We start from the raw sequence: 16,799 nt of genomic DNA, 5'->3' as shown, positions 1-16,799 counted from the left end.
CAATGTGATGCCACGTACCGGATGTCTTTAATATATTTCACTTGTATCGTCATTTGAATAGACATAAAATGTTGAGATTGTGTAATCAGATGATTTTTTGTTAATCATTTCAAAAATAATCCTGTAGGAACTATTGATATTATGGATTTAGCTACCTCTGAGAACGTGTATGTATGTGTGTGTGTGCGTGTGCACACTCACGCGCATGCGTGCCTGTTTTATTACTTGGCATACTGCGATATAGCTAAATAGGTGTCTTTCTCCTTGACCTAGCCCACGTAGTGCTTTCCATGTGGGTAGCGATCAGTAAACAGCATGGCAATGCCTGGCAATAGATAGAAGAGATTTTTACTGAGAGATTTTTACTGAGAAAGCTAACTTTGGAAATAGTCAAACAAAGCATCTTCTCTCATTTCTTTTCCCGCTTGCTTGTTGCCTCTTACTTCTGCTCAGTACATGTAGGGATGGTCATTCCTACCTCCTGAGGTTCATGCACAAGCCCTGGTTTAGGTGATGCCATCCTCTCACCCTCATAGCTCGCATTTTTGTGTGTTTCAGTATTATATAAGAAGTATGTAGACATTTCAGGAGACAGGGAGATATTTTGATACTCTGAGAAGAGTTCCGTGAAGTCTTACATGAAATGGTGAGCCCTGTGGATGCTTTAATCCTGGTGGGCCAAGAAGGGTGCCACTGCTGGCATCCAGCCCTCACTACCAGCCCACGGTCGGACGTCTACGCCGGGCAGTTCTGGAAGAGCCCGAGGCTTGGCTGGGGACTGACCTAGCCAGGCGTGACCCAGGTCAGGACTGGGCGTTCCACCAGACTTCATAGCCTCCTTTGTGATTTCGTAACTAAAAAAGCAGAATTGTAGACAGAGTACCAGAAACATCTTCTGTTCCTTTGAAAATAACTTTTCTGTCTTGTTTCTGATTCTCCTTGTAGCAAAATTGACACAATGTCACTGAAGAAAAGTTGGAAAATGCAAAAACAGTGTAATGTTCTTTAATCATTTATCTATAAGAATGTTTCAATTGCTTTTTTTTTTTTTTAACCTTTTAGGCAAAGCCAAAGCTGATTGAACCACTCGACTATGAAAATGTCATCGTCCAGAAAAAGACACAGATCCTGAATGATTGTTTAAGGGAGATGCTGCTCTTCCCTTACGATGACTTTCAGGTAGTTAACTTTCAAATAGAGCCATGTGGTTGGTCTTTACAAATAATTGTTTTAAATCTACTGATTTATTATTTGATTATTTAATTTTAGGATTTTTAAAAGATGAAGATGTTATTTAAGAGAGAGAAGTTATATCGTTATGTCTTTCCATGCATTCCTTTATGGGTTGATTTTTTAAAATGGTATTATTTTTGCATATAAATACATACAGATATGAATATGTGTTATATATGTTTATATATGCATATAGGCAAACACATGCCTATGCATACATACACACATGTATGTATTACATGTAGGACATAAGTATTTTTTGTGTGTGTTATACTTTCAATGAAAGTGCTATACTCTGGGCGGATTTAATGGACACCAGCACCTCCTGTGTCTTATGAGCTTCGTTTGAAGAGACATTTACGGTTTCTGCCTGTGCCTTGGTGCTAAGGAGAGCATTTGCTGGGGAGAACTGGAGGAATGTTCTGTCGTGCGTCCTTTCAGGGTCGCATTTTGGGAAGCTACCACGAGAGAACCCCTGAACCGCGTGTGGGCTCCCAGGGAAGGGCTTGGGGTAACCAGGAATGTTCTGACATCTGCCTCTCTGGTGAGCGACACGTGCTGTTCCTTGGATCTCAGGGTGGGGGCTGCTAGCAGACTGCTTGGCCTGCCTCCTGCTGGGAGCTGCTCTGAAGATTGTTGCTTCAGGTCTCAGGTCGCGAGAGCCCTGCGGCCGAATCACCCACAAGAACTGTGAGGTCAGTGAGGAGTGATAGTGGGACCCCAGTGGTGTTAGAGACCTGGCCGCCTGCGGTCACTGTGGGCTGTGTGCAGGTTCGGGTTACTCTCCTTGCTCTCTGGGACCTGCCTCATCGTGTGCCTCTTATCTGCCTCGAAGCTTCTTTACCTGGTGCTGTTATCATCCAATGCCCTGTTTTCTACGAACTGAACTTTTTTTTTTTTTTTTTAAAGCTTCATTCTTTGTAGGTTAATTTGAAAAGTGCTATGGGAGCACCAGGGTGGTGCAGTCAGTTGAGCCTCCAACTGTTGATCTAGCTCAGGTTCCTGATCTCAGGGTCACGAGTTCGAGCCCTGGTTTGGGCTCCACACTGGGTGTGGAACCTACTTAAAAATAAACATTAAAGTAAATTAAAAAGTAAAATAAAAATCACTACCTACTTGTAAAACAAAACAGAACAGATGCTGTTGAAATACTTGATGTTAAAAGCCTCCCCCCACCACTTTCTTTTAATCCTACTGCCTTAAACATAACCTACCACATACAGTTCTGTGCCTACTGCATTGTCTTTAGAAACTTCATGTTGATAACAATTGTTAAGTTATATTCTTTGAAGTTTTTTTTTTTCCCACCAAACTTCTACCAGTTTACAACGAACCTGGGAATTCTCACAAATGTTCACTTTTTTTTTAACTTCTTAGAGGTACATGTGAAGAAAATGATTATTCTTTAATTCCTTCCTGAAAAATAAGGAATGCCGTGGAAGTGGCATTGGCCCTGAGTGTGATTCTGCTGCCCAGGTACCTTCCACTGATAAGTGGTTTCAGATCATGCCTCAAAATACGATGCTTTTGAAAACGTCATTGCATAATGGACTATTCACCTAAAACATAAATGGAAGCCTCAGAATGATTTCTTTCGCCTGTGATTTTGGCAATAAGTTTATCAGCATGAGAAGTTAAATCAGATGATTACAAATTAGGCTTTGCGTTGACACATGTTTCCTGTAGTGTGCTCCGAGGAAACTAAAGGTTATCTCAAGTTTCTCTGAGCATGAAGTATATGTATTTTTCTTGGTATGAGTAATAAAGTTATCCCAGTGTTTGCAACCTAGAATGCAAAGTTCTGTTTGCAGCCTGAGATAAAATTACTCACGGTGCAAACAAACCAAAAAAACAAGATACAGTTAATTTAGTATCATCTTTTACCCCAGGGAAAAGGAACCTGGGTGTTTAAACAGTTGTAGAACCAGATGATCGAAACTCCGAGAAAAACTCCTTTGTCCCTTTTGCTTGTAACGATTTCCGTGGAGATACCAGGCATAAATTTTCTAGGAAAGGCAAAGAACTCACTGGCCAAGATTGAGTAAGGAAGTTATTTTCTGTTTTCGGGAAGCTTTTCCCAAAGATTGGGGAGCTTGAATTTCAGCTTTGATCCCCATCACAGCAATTATGATGGGCTCCATTTAAATTTGGAGGCTGTTATGTGTTTTCCTGAAGATTCCTATATTCTAGGTAAGGCCATTTATGCTGTGCTTTCTTGTTAGATTGTCTTGGTGATTTTAATAATTGTCTACTTAGCTGAATGAGCAAAATGTCTTAGAAGTGTCACAGATTCCCTCTCTCTATTTTTAGGCAGAATAGAATTCCTTCTATTATTAGAGGCAGAGGGAAGAATTAGATCAGGGAAACGTATTTCATATGGGAAAAAAACCAGCAAGATGGTTAGGAAGTGGGTCAAATTGTGAGCAAAATGCATGGTGGGGGTTAATTTGCAGTATCATGCTTATTAGTTAAACAGTATTAGTTAACTGTTAAAATAATAGAACTTTGTGCAAAGCTCTGTCAAATGCATTTACAGTGATAATCGACTAAAATGTAAGTATGGATAGTGATGAAACAATTGTACAGTTTTAGAGCAGGACATACATTAATCTTGGTCAGGGTTTTTTGTTTTTTGTTTTTTTTTTTCCTTAAGATTTATTCATTTATTTTAGGGGGATGAGAGTCTGAAGCAGATTCCTGCAAGTGTGGTGCCTGATGCCTGGTTCGATCTCAACAACCCTGGGATCACAACCTGAGCCCAAACCACGGGCTAGATGCTTAACTGACTGCACCATCTAGGCTCCCTGATATCGATCAGCTTTCAAGGATACCTGTGTTCTCTGAACATGAGTCTTATGTACAGAAATTTTTTTTGGTCAAATGTATTTGCTGAGGGGTGGGAGAAGAGTGTTTAAAAGATCCAGACAGGCACCTGGGTGGCTCAGTTGGTTAAGCATCTGCCTTTGACTCAGGTCATGATCCCAGGGTCCTGGGATGGGGTTTTGCATCAGCTGGGAGCCTGCTTCTCCCTCTGTCTGCTGCTCCCCCTGCTTGAGTGCATGCTCCCCATGTCACATAAATAAATAAAATAGAAAAAAAATAAAAGAAGTGGACAAAATAACCTAAGAGACATGGAGTCACTGTGGATTTTAGAAAAGGCAGAAGCATAGTTCTCACACTCAGAATATTTATGAAGTTGAGTTTTATCTGCCCCGGGTGGGGACAGGGGTGTGAGGCTCATGCATCCCTCACTGGCTGACTGCATTCCTTTTTCAGAATCAGCCCCATGCTTTGGGGTCTCTTCTCTTCTGTCTCTGTGTTGCCTTCATAGTTTTCCTTGTTGGCGATACCTTCTTTTCTCTTCCATCCTTCTAGAATCTTCTTACCCTGCTGAGGCCACTTCACATCCCCTGTCCTCTGAAGATGTTCAAGTCCACAGTGATTTTTTCCCCCATTCTCTTAATCCCTTTAATACTTACTGTTCACACTGTAAGTATCAAGTTATTAGATGTAACTTACATCTAATTTAAGGTTTTACATTTACATCTAAGTACATTGTCTTGGGCTTTTCCGTAATGGTTTCTTACGCCTTTTGTGGTACCGGGTCACCACCTGCGCTGTGGCATGGATGACGGCTCGGGGCCTTGTGTTTGTGTGAACCTGTGTCCTCACACCCACCTCACACCCACCTAATCTCTTTACTGTTAGAATGTTTTAGATCAAGAAATGTAAGTTGACTTTTGCTGAAGAAATGGCACATCTATGCGCGACTGAAAATAATGTCCAGGATCACTCCCCTTCTCATCAGACACATAGAACCTGATGTGGGTCTGGCCATTGACTTCCAGTCACGGTTCTCCTTCAGGTGGAAGTCCTTTACTGGGTCATGCTAGTGGTTTGATATTATTTTTTTTTAAGATATTTTTTTTCTTTACTTGTTTATTTGAGAGAGAGAGAGAGAAAGAGGAGTAGGAGAGAAAGAAGAGTATAGAGAGCAGAGTAGGGGGAGGAACTGAGGGAGAAGCAGGCTCCCTGCTTCGGGAGCCTGAGGCAGGGCTCGATCCCAGGACTCTGGGATCATGACCTGAATTGAAGTCAGATGCTTAACCGACTGAGCCAGGTGCTCCATGATTTGACGGACTTAACTGTTGCCCTCACTCCGCTGAATCTGTAGCTTGCGTTGGAGCTCCGTGTACCATGTACCCTTGTGCACTGGCTTGTTGCATTGCTTACTAATGTGTGTGCAGCTCTGTAAAGTGGTAGAATATGGGAAAGGTAGTAATTCATCAGAAACGATGCTGGTGGCAGTTCATGGATACCACGTATATATCACAAAAACTAGCGTTTGATGTGTGATATAAACTAGCAAGGACAGAATTCGTGGAAGAACAGAAAAGAGCGTGTCGTGTTTCACTCCCAGAGATGTCCCTAAAGGAGTCGAAAGCAGAGGCTTAGAGACACTTGTGCCCCCGTGTTCATGGCAGTGTCAGTCACAACAGCCAAAAGACAGAAACAACCCCAGTATGCACCAGTGGATGAATGGGTAAACCAGATGTGGTCTTTCCATATAATGGGATGTTTTTCAGCCTTCAAAGGGAAGGAAATTCTGCCATGGACCCCAATGTGGGTGAGCCTTGAGCATAGTATGCTAAGTGAAATGTGACATTCAGAAAGGACAATTTTTGTATGATTCCCTTAGAAGAGGTACTTATATTAGTCACATTTATGGAGACAGGAAGTAGAATGGTGGTGGTCAGGCGCTGAGGGAATGGGGCGTTACTGTTGGATAGGTACAGAGTTTCGGTTTTGCAGGATGGTAAGAGTTCTGTGGGTGGATGGTCGTGGCTGCAGCACAGTGAGAGTGTTCTTCAGGCTCCCGGACTGTACACTTAAACATGGTTTAAATGGTAGACTTTATGTTATGGACATTTTACCACAATTTGGAAAAAAAAAAAAAAAGAGCACGTGGTTGCAGGATTTCTGTGCTCCGTGGATGTGAAATGGCTGTATCCTTAAAGTTGTCCCAAGTCAGGGTGAGGAGTAATTTCTCCAGTGTTCTTCCTGCATATTTCATGGTTTAGTATCATCATGTTCCCTAGCAAGAGAATTTAAAAGGAAAGACAGGCATACCAAGGAAAGATTATTAGGACTGGACAATCCTAGAAATTTTCATTTTTGGCAGTGTTTAGATACAGGAGAATCCTAGAGTGTTCTCAGCATTGTATAGAAAAATGTGGTTAATCCATTTCCCTTTAAATAACATCCTGATTTTTATTTTTCCCTGTTTCTTTTCCTCTTCTACTTAACATGAGACTGATAGTGATCTACAAACCAGTGACCTGAAAAGGAAGCCAGGCCCTGCTGCTTACAAAGGACCTGGAAGTCTCTGATCTCATTTCCCATCTGTCCTTTTGAAAAGAAAAAATTCTTTCCACACTGTTTTGTCCTCACTTTTTATTATACGCTGCCAAAAAAATAACCTCAGTACTTTGTTTTGAGCTTTTTATTGAAAAATGTTCTTTTGATAAATTCCTCGAAATTTTTATCAGAGGAAATTCAGTGGCCAACAGTGTAACTTTCTGTGAACATTGTGGTTTCTGGGATATTAGTTCATGTCTAGGATTGAACCTACCTGAATAAAATCTGGATAAATAATATTTTGAAATTGAAATTGGCCAGACCTTCAGGACATGAGAATTTTAATTCTAGTTTAAGTAATGACTTTTACAGAAAACAGGGATAGATCATATTTTTATGATCGAATATGTCTTAAAAGGTTATATTTTGTATGGAACTGATCAGTTGAATTGAAAAGTATATTTGTTTAGCTTGTAATTGATAGTTTTAATCCTTGCGCAGTGGGGTGCAGCCTTGTGAGATGCTTAGAACAGGAGACCCGGCTCTTGCTTTCCAATTGCTCAAAATTTAGAAGAGATCATGACCTGTTTCTAATAAGAAGGAGAATGTGACTTAGCATGAGAGAGATTGAGTCCTATGGGAGTTTATCCTATTAAGTTGGAGGTAGTGGGACATCCAGGTGCTGAGAATCCTTGAAGTGGCTGGAAATGCAGAAGTTCAGTCTGAGAGAGGGGCAGAGGTTTTTGAACTGGGCTCACCCATAGCAATGTGAGCCAGTGGCCCGGAGGCCAAGAGCATGGGGGTACCTCCATGGAAACTGGACCTTGGGTGTGCTTTCAGTGAGGAAGGAGGGAGGTAGGAAGCAAAGACAGAAAGCAGGGAAAGAACCAGGAAACTGCAGGGTCCTGGAAGGCAGTGAGAGGACTTTGAAGAAGATAGGCAGAAAGGGCAGACAGTGTCATGCTCCTCCTGATGGGGTGGGGGAGTTGATACCGAGGATGTCTTGACCAGTGAAGATAGTTTCTGGCCAGGGCTGCAGTGAGCAGGTGGGTACAGCGGTTAGTGTTACGTGGTAGCAGAGAGAAGGCATCATCGTGGCTCAGAGTAAGAACAAGAGGCTTTAACAGGATTGGGAAAATTAGAGAATGAGCTAAGAAGGGAAATCCAGGAATGGGGAAGACATGAAAGATGCCAGTGTTAATAGGGATGTGGTTTGAAACAGGGCTCTTCTCGGGGGCACCTGGGTGGCTCAGTTAAGTGTCTGATTCTTGGTTTCAGCTCATGTCATGATCCCAGGGTCATGAGATCGAGCCCTGCGTCAGGCTCCAGGCTCAGTGGGAAGTCTGCTGGAGAGTCTTTTCTTCTCCCTCCTCCTCTGCATCCCCCTCCCCAGGCTCTCTCTCATAAATTAATAAATAATTTAAAAAATAGATTTTATTCATTTATTGGATAGAGCAAGAGAGCACAAGCAGGGAGAGCAGCAGAGGGAGAGGGAGAAGCAGGCTCCCTGCCAAGCAGGGGCCTGATGCAGGGCTCAATCCCAGGACCCTGAGATCATGGCCCGAATTAAAGGCAGATGCTTAACCCACTGAGCCACACAGGTGCCCCATAAATAAAATTTTAAAAAAAGAAAAGAAAAAAGAAACAGGGCTCTTTGGGGATCTTGGGGATGGAATTGACAGTCTTTGGGGAAAGGAGGAGGAGAGAGAGTTCCATCTCTGAACAGTGAGAGGATTGGCTATTGAGAAATTTAGAGTGGATTGGGCTGAGGGACTAGTGACTGGCTGGCTCAGGGGAGTGCAGCTTGGTGCGGGGGCGGGGGGGCTGTGAGAAGGGTTTGGAAACCTAGAGAACAGGATGAAGAGGGGGTGGTGGTGAGAGTCATTGATTAATTCCTCCACCGCTGTAACCGTGGCCACAGTCCTCACCCTGCCATGTCACGCTGTGGTTAATGCAGGAGCCTCTTTCAAGTCTTCGGGATCCTATTCTGGACGCCTTTCAGTTTATTCTGACAGAGTAGCCAGAGTAATTGTTTAAAAATAAGTTTAAAAGATAGGTCAGATGGGAGCCCTTCAGTGAATACCTTATCATGACCTCCCTGACTGTCTTCCTACTCTCAGCTGCAGCGGCTCTGGCCTCCACAGGGCTCCTCCTTCACTCCGGGCCATCTCCTGCCTTAGGCCCTATCTCAGGCTTTCCCCTGTGCCAGTGAATTCTTTACCCAGCTGTCTCCCACGTCCTGCAAGCCTTTTGCCAAATCTTACCTTCTTAGTGAGGTCCTCGCCTACTGCCATGCTGCCCGACCCACTCTGGCCTTCCTGGTCCCATTTTCGTTTCATTTTTTCCTCACCACATTGCTTATCCACTTCCAGCGTACTTACCGGTTTAATCCTGAGCTCTGTGGGGGCAGCGGTCTTGGTCTTGGGCACTGATGTTTCCAAGCACCTGGAAACACATGGCGCAGGGCAGGAATTCAGTAATGCTTGCTGAGTGGGATGAATGAGTGAGAAGGAGAGAGAGAATGAGAAGGTATGAATCACCAACCAAGAGTGGGCCCTTCCACCTAACATTTTGGTGAAAACAGCCTTTTTGGGAATGTGGGTCCTGGAGAACTGAGAAGAGAAAACAGGGAATGGGGGTTGTAGTGGCAGGATGGTGTGCGGGGGTAGGGGGTAGCAGCAGGCCCCAGACTGAGGCGCTCAAGGTCCTGACATGGCCTCCCATGGACCGTTGGCCATGTGTGGAGGCCCTAGAGGTGGATGTTGGGCTGAGGACCTGGTGGGTGAATGAGCAGAAATGCTTGACTTGGGCATAAAGTTGGAGGGATATACAGTAGCCCTTGGAGAAGGGGCGTTTTCGTGTTTGCATCACACAGGGGGACGTTTGCTAGGCAGCATGGATCACGGGGAAGGGTCGGGAAGGGAAGTAGCCTTTTTTCACTGAGTCAGATCTGTATTACTATATGATTTTTATTAGAAATTCTGCACAGTGGGACATGTGGGACACTCAGTCGGTTAAGTGTCTGCCTTTGGTTCAGGTCATGATGTTGGGGTTCTGGGATCACGCCCCATGTTGGGCTCTCTGCTCAGCGGGGAGTCTGTTTCTCCCTCGCCCTCTGCCCCTGCCCCCGCCCCCCCCGCCCCCCGCACCTTGGACTTGCTCTCTCTTTCAAATAGATAGATAAAATCTTAAAAAAGAGGGGCGCCTGGGTGGCTCAGTGGGTTAAAGCCTCTGCCTTTGGCTCAGGTCATGATCCCAGAGTCCTGGGATCAAGCCCCACATCGGGCTCTCTGCTCAGCAGGGAGCCTGCTTCCCTTCCTCTCTCTCTGCCTGCCTCTCTGCCTACTTGTGATCTCTGTCTGTCAAATAAATAAATAAAATATTAAAAAAAAAAACACCGTTATGCTGTAAATAAAAAATAAAAATAAATAAATTAATTAAAAAAAAATCTTAAAAAAGAAAGAAATACTTCACGCTGCTGAGGAAGACTTAGGATCAAGTTGAGATTAACTGCATAAATAACTAGATGAAATAGGACACACACACACACACACACACACACCTGCATCGATGGATCTAAGATTTGATTCTCTTATGTCGAGTAAAAGATACTGGATAAATCTCATAGTCCAGGACTGTATGCACGTGCTCCCCGCCTCAGGCCACACTCCCTCCCTTCCTCCCTCCCTTCCTCAGGTCTTTTTCTTTGTTTTTTTAGAAAAAATAATGTTTAGCTCACATTTTAAATAGGTCAGAGAGAATGGTAAATGTCCCACAGTTGGTAAAAAGGTATAAGCACAGACCATCCCTGTAAGCACTGAGGGGTAGGAGGACAGTTTTTTGTATGCGATTAATGTATTTGTCTTAGGTTATTAAATATGAATAACAGACATGCATAGACGAAGTTCTAAGCGAAGGTAATATCTTAAGACCATGTAAGCACATGGAGATTTATTTAAACTGTATCTCTACATTCATTGACTATCCGGTCAATCTTTATAATTGTTTGTAACTATAAAACTGTCTCATGGTGGCAGACCAGGGGAGTAGAAGAAAGGAGACACCGTAGGATTGCATGCAAAACAAGAACACAGAGTCCTGAAAGAGGAAATCTAGGTTTTGGCCTCTGAATCACCAGATGTCATTGAACGTATTAGTAAGTTCAACATCTCTGTGGTTGCTGCAACCCGAAAGATTCCTGCTGTGTCCGTTGCTCTGCCTCTTCCTACCAGGGCCGCCTGGCAGAGTGTGTCCTGCTCAGAGTGTCCGACCGCAACCTGAGTGTGCGTGCTGACTGTGTGCATGAGATCCAGAGAGGACAGAGGAAGGAGGTCCCCTGATGCCAGAGGTCCTTGAGTCAGGACTTCCCCATCTGCTTAGTGTTTTGTCAGCGGAGCAAAGTCTTAGTTCCGCTGTGTTTAAAATAAGGCTTTGGATGGCCTCCCAGGAACTGATGTGCTGAGGCCTGATGGTCTGGGAAGACCAGTGTGGTGGTGGTGATGCCGGCAAATGCGTGGAGGGATTTGAGGGCAGTTGCCCTTGGTGCGTGACTGAAAGTGCTCCTGAGTGATGAGGAGAACCTGAGAGAGTGAGCCTTCCTGGGAGGAAAGCTCAGCAGGATGTTGGAATATGTAAGTAATGGCCGTGGTGTAACACGAAGCGTCTTCACCATGCTAGGTGTTCACGCAAAGGTGTGGTTTTTTCGGCAACTGAAAATACATTCTAGAGAAAGACATATGGAGCTACACGCAGATAAGTAGAAAACAAAAGAAACTGTGCTTGCTTATATCTTCCTCAAGATTTTGTTACCAAATGGAATGTAAATCAGTCAGAGGGGAAGATAGGCGCTCTAGACCCAAGATTTAGTCACGTGGCCAGAAGTTTAGGCCCAGGTCTCTGTGTTACTAATCTGGGTGTTGGGGTAAGCGAGAAGCCTTCTTAAAACTCAGTTTTCTTAATCTATAGTTCAGAGATAACATTTGCCCTAAAATTTGGGTTCTCCTAGATGTGCAAGAATCCAAAGCAACACTCCGTGCAGGAAAGCTCTTTGTAACCCTGGCTGATGTCCCTCAGTTGGGGGGGGGGGAGGGGGGGCGGAGCTGAGGGCCTAGGAAGCAGCCTCCTTCCTCTCGAGGGAGCATCCGTTCATCTCTGAGGATTTGCAAAGTCATGTGATGTGGAGCAACTTGAGGGGAAGCTAGACCTGCCACCTGTCCCCCAAATGACCAAAGGCTACTCCTCGTTTTCTGGATAACCCCCCCCCCCAACGCTATTTTCTCTTGTGAAGTGGTATTTAAGAGTGATTAAAACCAAGCTTCATCGTAACACCAAACACAGCATAAACCAAACAAAATCTCTAAAGACTGAACTTAATTGATAAATCTGGTTATGAAGGGTCGTGAACATGAACTTATTTACAGTTGACTGCATTTGGAAAGCTATGGAATGTATGATTTGGGGTGTTAGCAGAATGAAATCGTTATGACTCCCAAAGGTCTACTGACACCTATAAATGCATGTGACAGTTTAGGAAGCAGGACATGATGTAGTGACAGAGGCTACCTGAAGGCTCAGCAGCTCTGAGACATTGTCTCATCTGGAACCCTGAGTGATCTTACAGTTGAGTGAAAGAATTTGCATTTTTAAAATCTCAACCGCCCATTCACTCAACAAACATTTATGTTGTGCCACATGTTCTGCTGGTGTTGGAAAAGCAAAGACGAGCAGGAGAGTCGGCGGGTCTCAAGGCTGGTTGGGGACATGGGTGGTGGGAGCGGCCCGGCAGTCAGGTAGATGGAGGGAGTCACAAGTCCCCGTGTGCTGGGAGACTGAAGACGGCCAGGGGAGTCCAGAAAAGTCATTAGCGCTGCTTAGCTAAGGTCTTTGGTTGTGCTGAGGAGCTTGGACTGTGTTCTGGTGGAAATGAGGAGTCATGGAAAGGATTTAAGCTGAGGCCTGATGCTAGCAGATGAAACTTTGAGAGATGAGTGGCAGAGAAGAGGTAAGAGGGACGAAAAAGGGGAGCCGGGCATACCAGCGTGGGTGCCACTCTGGGCCGCACGCAGGAGCATGGGGACACCCAGCAAGGAAAGTCACTGATGTCACACAGGGCAGCACTCTGAGCAAACGCAAGAGGACAGTGCGGGAGGGGAGCCTGGGGATGGAAGACTGGGGGAGCTCGTAGGGGCTGAGGAAGAGGAGCTGCGAGGGACAGGTGGCTGCCAGCGTGGCTTTAACGGGTTCCTTGAGAGTTATTTTTTATAAAACCCCTCCAGAAACCTAAATGGGATTCCTTCTCTAGACCCGTATCCTGCCCCATGCCTTGTCCATTTTTGTAATTATTAGTGAATTCGACACGGAGAGCTCTCAGGACACTGAAAATGGGATCTTCTGACGTTAATAGAACCCTGTGGGTCAGTCTCCAAGACATGATTTCTGCAAGGAGATGTGGGAAACAGCCAGTTTCCAGCCTGGCTTGGGACTGAATCCTCCCAAAGCAAGTCAGCTGTTCTGGAACGAATGCCACTGCCAGACGGTTGGAAAGGTTCCACTACGCTGTGCTCGAGAAGTCACAGTCGAGTCCCCAGAGTTTCTTGTAGTAATGTTTCGAGCACAGACAAAGACAACCAAGGCCAGGGTCCAGCACGTGCTATAAGGGAACCTAACTCCACAGACACGTGAGGTTCCCTGGCCTAGAGACGAAGGGAAGGAGGTGTTGAGAGCTGCCCAACAGGGAGTAGTTGAAAATCCAAGATAACTTTAGAACACTGGAGTGGACTCTGTCCATCTGGCCCAGCAGAGCACAGTATAAATTCAACCCAGGGCTTGCTTGCTTCGTAACAGGGGTGGGCCCGGCTGAGGGACGCCAGCCCCAAGAGCTGTCTTCCCTCAACCGCCTGGGCTTTGATTTCTGGCGGCATCTACTTCCCTCCCCTCACTGAATGCTGGCCCCCTCCTACCACACCCCAAGGTTGTCCTTCTCCTGGAAGATCAAAGTACTCTTTCTCTGCAAGTGCACCGCGCCCTCAAAAGTCTGAAGGCAGTTCTACTACGTGCGTTAAAACAAACACAAAAATGAATACAAGTGCAGGATGCTCTGTATGGAATTACAGACGGGCGTGGGGGTTGACGGCTAAGCTGAGGGTGTCCACACTTTGGCCTCAGGGTAGATGGGAGCTGACCTGAGAGCCCATCTTAGAGGTCTGGTGCCACTGGGGACATTTCCCTCACTCTCCCACATTCTGCAGCTACGTGCCTAACTGGGCGGTGACGGCCTCCAGAAGACCTTCTTCACCTGTTGTAAATCAGTGTCTCAGCCGCTGCACGGTGGCCTCCCCTCTTTTCAGAGCCCTTCCGTGTAGAACGCCAGTGGAGCTGTCTCTTCCTGTTTCTGGGCTGCCTGTAATGTTTGTTTTTCCGTCTCAGGGAGGACACTCCCAGCCCTGGGCTCCTTTGAACAGGAGAGATGGGGAGACCGTCCGTGGCGGCTACGTTTCAGCTGGCTCCCAGGCAGCCCACCCACCTCTCTGGGATCCTGTCTCTCCCTCATTGTTCGTAGGGCCCCCGGGGGGAAGGGTGGACCTTTTGTCTCAGTCTTTTAATTAAAATCTTATAAAATAGGATATTTCAAACAGCAGTGGCTATGCATGCTTCCCTCCAGGAATTAAGCGGGTTGTTTTGTTACAGTTTTAATGCCCATTGCAAAGTGATGAATAAAAAGTCCCATACCATATGGGTTGAGAGCGTTAGAACAGTAAAGAAACAATGACACGAAAGCTCGTCTGTTACCACTCACCCTACATTTATTGAAGTCCGCAAAGTGACTCTAACCGCCCTCAAATCCAAAGATTCCTTTCCTAAAAAAACAAATGGGGTAATCAATCAAAGCAGACCTAATATTCGTCTTCTTTTTTTTGGATGTCCTTTAGTCTCTCTCAAAGCACCTCATAGCACTCAGATAATAAGCCATTTGAGAGAGATAGACTTAGAATTCCATGTTCACAGAACTGTGGAATTTTTAAATTACACAGGAAGCCTGGAGATCCTTAGAAAACTCTCTGTTTTATAGACGTGGAAAGTTAAAACTTTCCTTCAAGGTCCCAGCTCATGAGAGGCCATGCTCACATGAGAACTCAGGTTTCCTGGCTCTGCGTTCAAACCCCTTTCCAGTATCAGTCCTCAGATTCTTCCATAGGAAGTTGAATTAAATTATTCACCTCACATTTCTTGCGGTTTGAAACATGAGCTTCTCAGTTTCCCAGCTTCAGTGGGGTCAGGGTGGCGGGTTGGCCAGCGCTGAAGGAGAGAAGTCAGAGCTAGGTTGGGGTCAGGAATTCCATTCGTAGAGAGAGAGTCCAAGTTGAAGATAGAGACCATCAGAGGAACAGCTGTGAGTGATGAAGAGGAGGGTCAGGGAATGCCAAGAAGCCCCAGGGCTGGCCCATATGGGGAGACCTGCTGTATGGTACGTCTGTCTGTCCCTTCAGGTGACCCACAACCCTGCCTCCCTGGGCCAACCACCCTAGGCTATGACTCATAGGTGCTGAAGTGACCCCTGTCTTTGGGGGGAATCATTTCAACCAAGAGAGAAAAAAGTTTTTAAAATAAGAGAGCATCTATTTGAAATGTGTCCTTCCGGATTAGACTTGGAGATAGTTACAAGTTCTGCTGTTTCTATTCAGGTCTGAGGCAATCTGAACTCCTTCAACTCATTCCATTAAAAAAAAAAGTCTCCTGAAGATTGACGTGAGCTCTCATGTGTCCTTGGGTCATCTTCTGAGCCCTTTGGGCGAGGACTTCACCCCTTTCTCTTCCTGTAGCAGTTCTAAATTTTTCTCTTCAGGAACTCCTGATATTTTTTGGAATTCCTTGTAAGACTCCTGTCCATAGTTGGCCAAGGTAATTAAGGATCTCTTTGTGTCAAAGACTACCAACGTTTAACCTAAATAACAGTAACTGAAAATAATTTAGAAGAGGGCATTTTTTTTTTTTTTTTAGTTTTTTTTTTAAATTCATTCGAGAGCGAGAGAGACGGTGGGGGAGGGGTAAGGAGCGGAACGGAGGGAGAGGGACAAGCGGGCTCTGCACTCGGTGGGGCTCAACCTCACAACCCCGAGATCATGACCTGAGCCAAAATCAAGACTCAGCCGACTGAGCCACACAGGTGCCCCTAAGGCTTTTATTTTTAAGCTGTGCTTTGTGCTATGAGATTTCTATCCGAAGTGGTTGTCATGCTAGCTGCATTTATATTTAATTTGCAGATCTTATCACACTTCACAGTGTGAAATGTTTCTTCCCTCCCCCTTGCAAGTGAGGAAAGCTACTTAGAGACTGCTGCCGCTAAGCTTTCTTAGTAGAATGGAAATAATTTATTTCCAAACACAGGAATGGGATAGACATTCTTTGAATGTCCATCTTGATGTTGATTTCTATGAAGTGGATACAGACCCATTTTTTAGCAGGAATATGATTTTAACTGATAGAAAAGTAGAAGAGAATACCACAACCGTGAAAAAAAAAATTAAGTTCACTTTTGAGGAGTGCTTCTGTGTTCATTGAGTATAAATCTCCAGGTATTGATTGGGGCTCTGTTACAAGCCAGATAAATAAAACTGCAGAAATTTAATGCGAATCGATTTGGCATACACAGTAGACTATCACCCAAATATGACTTTTAATAAGCAAAAGCTATGGGAAATTAAAGTAGAGCATTCACTCGTGCTGTAGTCTTCAAGGGAAGACTTCAGTTTTTATAATGGACCAGAGAACTCTTTGTAATAACAGAAAAGAAATTATATACAAGTAATGGATGATTATTGGTGGAGTCCTGTTTGTTTCTGTGTCCATTGGGTATTTCATTCATTCATTTTTGAAACATTTATTGGGTACTTAGCACAGAGATACAGATAGGGGGATATGTCTCCTGCTCTCAGAGGAATCCACAGTCCAATAGGAGAAAGTGGGATGTGTTTTGGATAATGGAGTCGCAGAGCGACCAGCTGCTATCAGATGGGCCTCATGGACCGTGGTTTATAAGTCACCAAGGTCTGGGATCAGATCTTAGCTTTGCAAGTCCAGAAACTGAGTTTGTTCAGTGTAACCAGAGTTGTTTGGGCTCAGTTGTTTAGGCAACCCCACGAGAGAACAAACCAAATGCCATTTAATAATGGGCATTGAGAACTAGAATTGATAAGCAGATCAGAATACAT

General features: G+C 44.8%; 1 protein-coding gene across 21 annotated transcripts in view; it reads left to right on the top strand.

Moving 5' to 3' along the window:
* The window catches only part of DOCK9 (dedicator of cytokinesis 9), a 283,179-nt gene that overhangs the window by 128,379 nt on the left and 138,001 nt on the right, over positions 1 to 16,799 (top strand). For all 21 annotated transcript variants that reach the window (XM_046028152.1, XM_046028144.1, XM_046028150.1 and 18 more), the window contains exon 2: positions 1,063 to 1,179. In XM_046028152.1, the coding sequence (XP_045884108.1) occupies positions 1,063 to 1,179 (117 nt within the window). The remainder of the gene's footprint in view (positions 1 to 1,062; positions 1,180 to 16,799) is intronic.

Source organism: Meles meles, chromosome 14 (genome assembly GCF_922984935.1).
Source record: "Meles meles chromosome 14, mMelMel3.1 paternal haplotype, whole genome shotgun sequence".
NCBI lineage: Eukaryota > Metazoa > Chordata > Mammalia > Carnivora > Mustelidae > Meles > Meles meles.
Note: the sequence above shows the minus strand (reverse complement) of the source record. Positions and strands in the feature narration are given on the sequence as shown.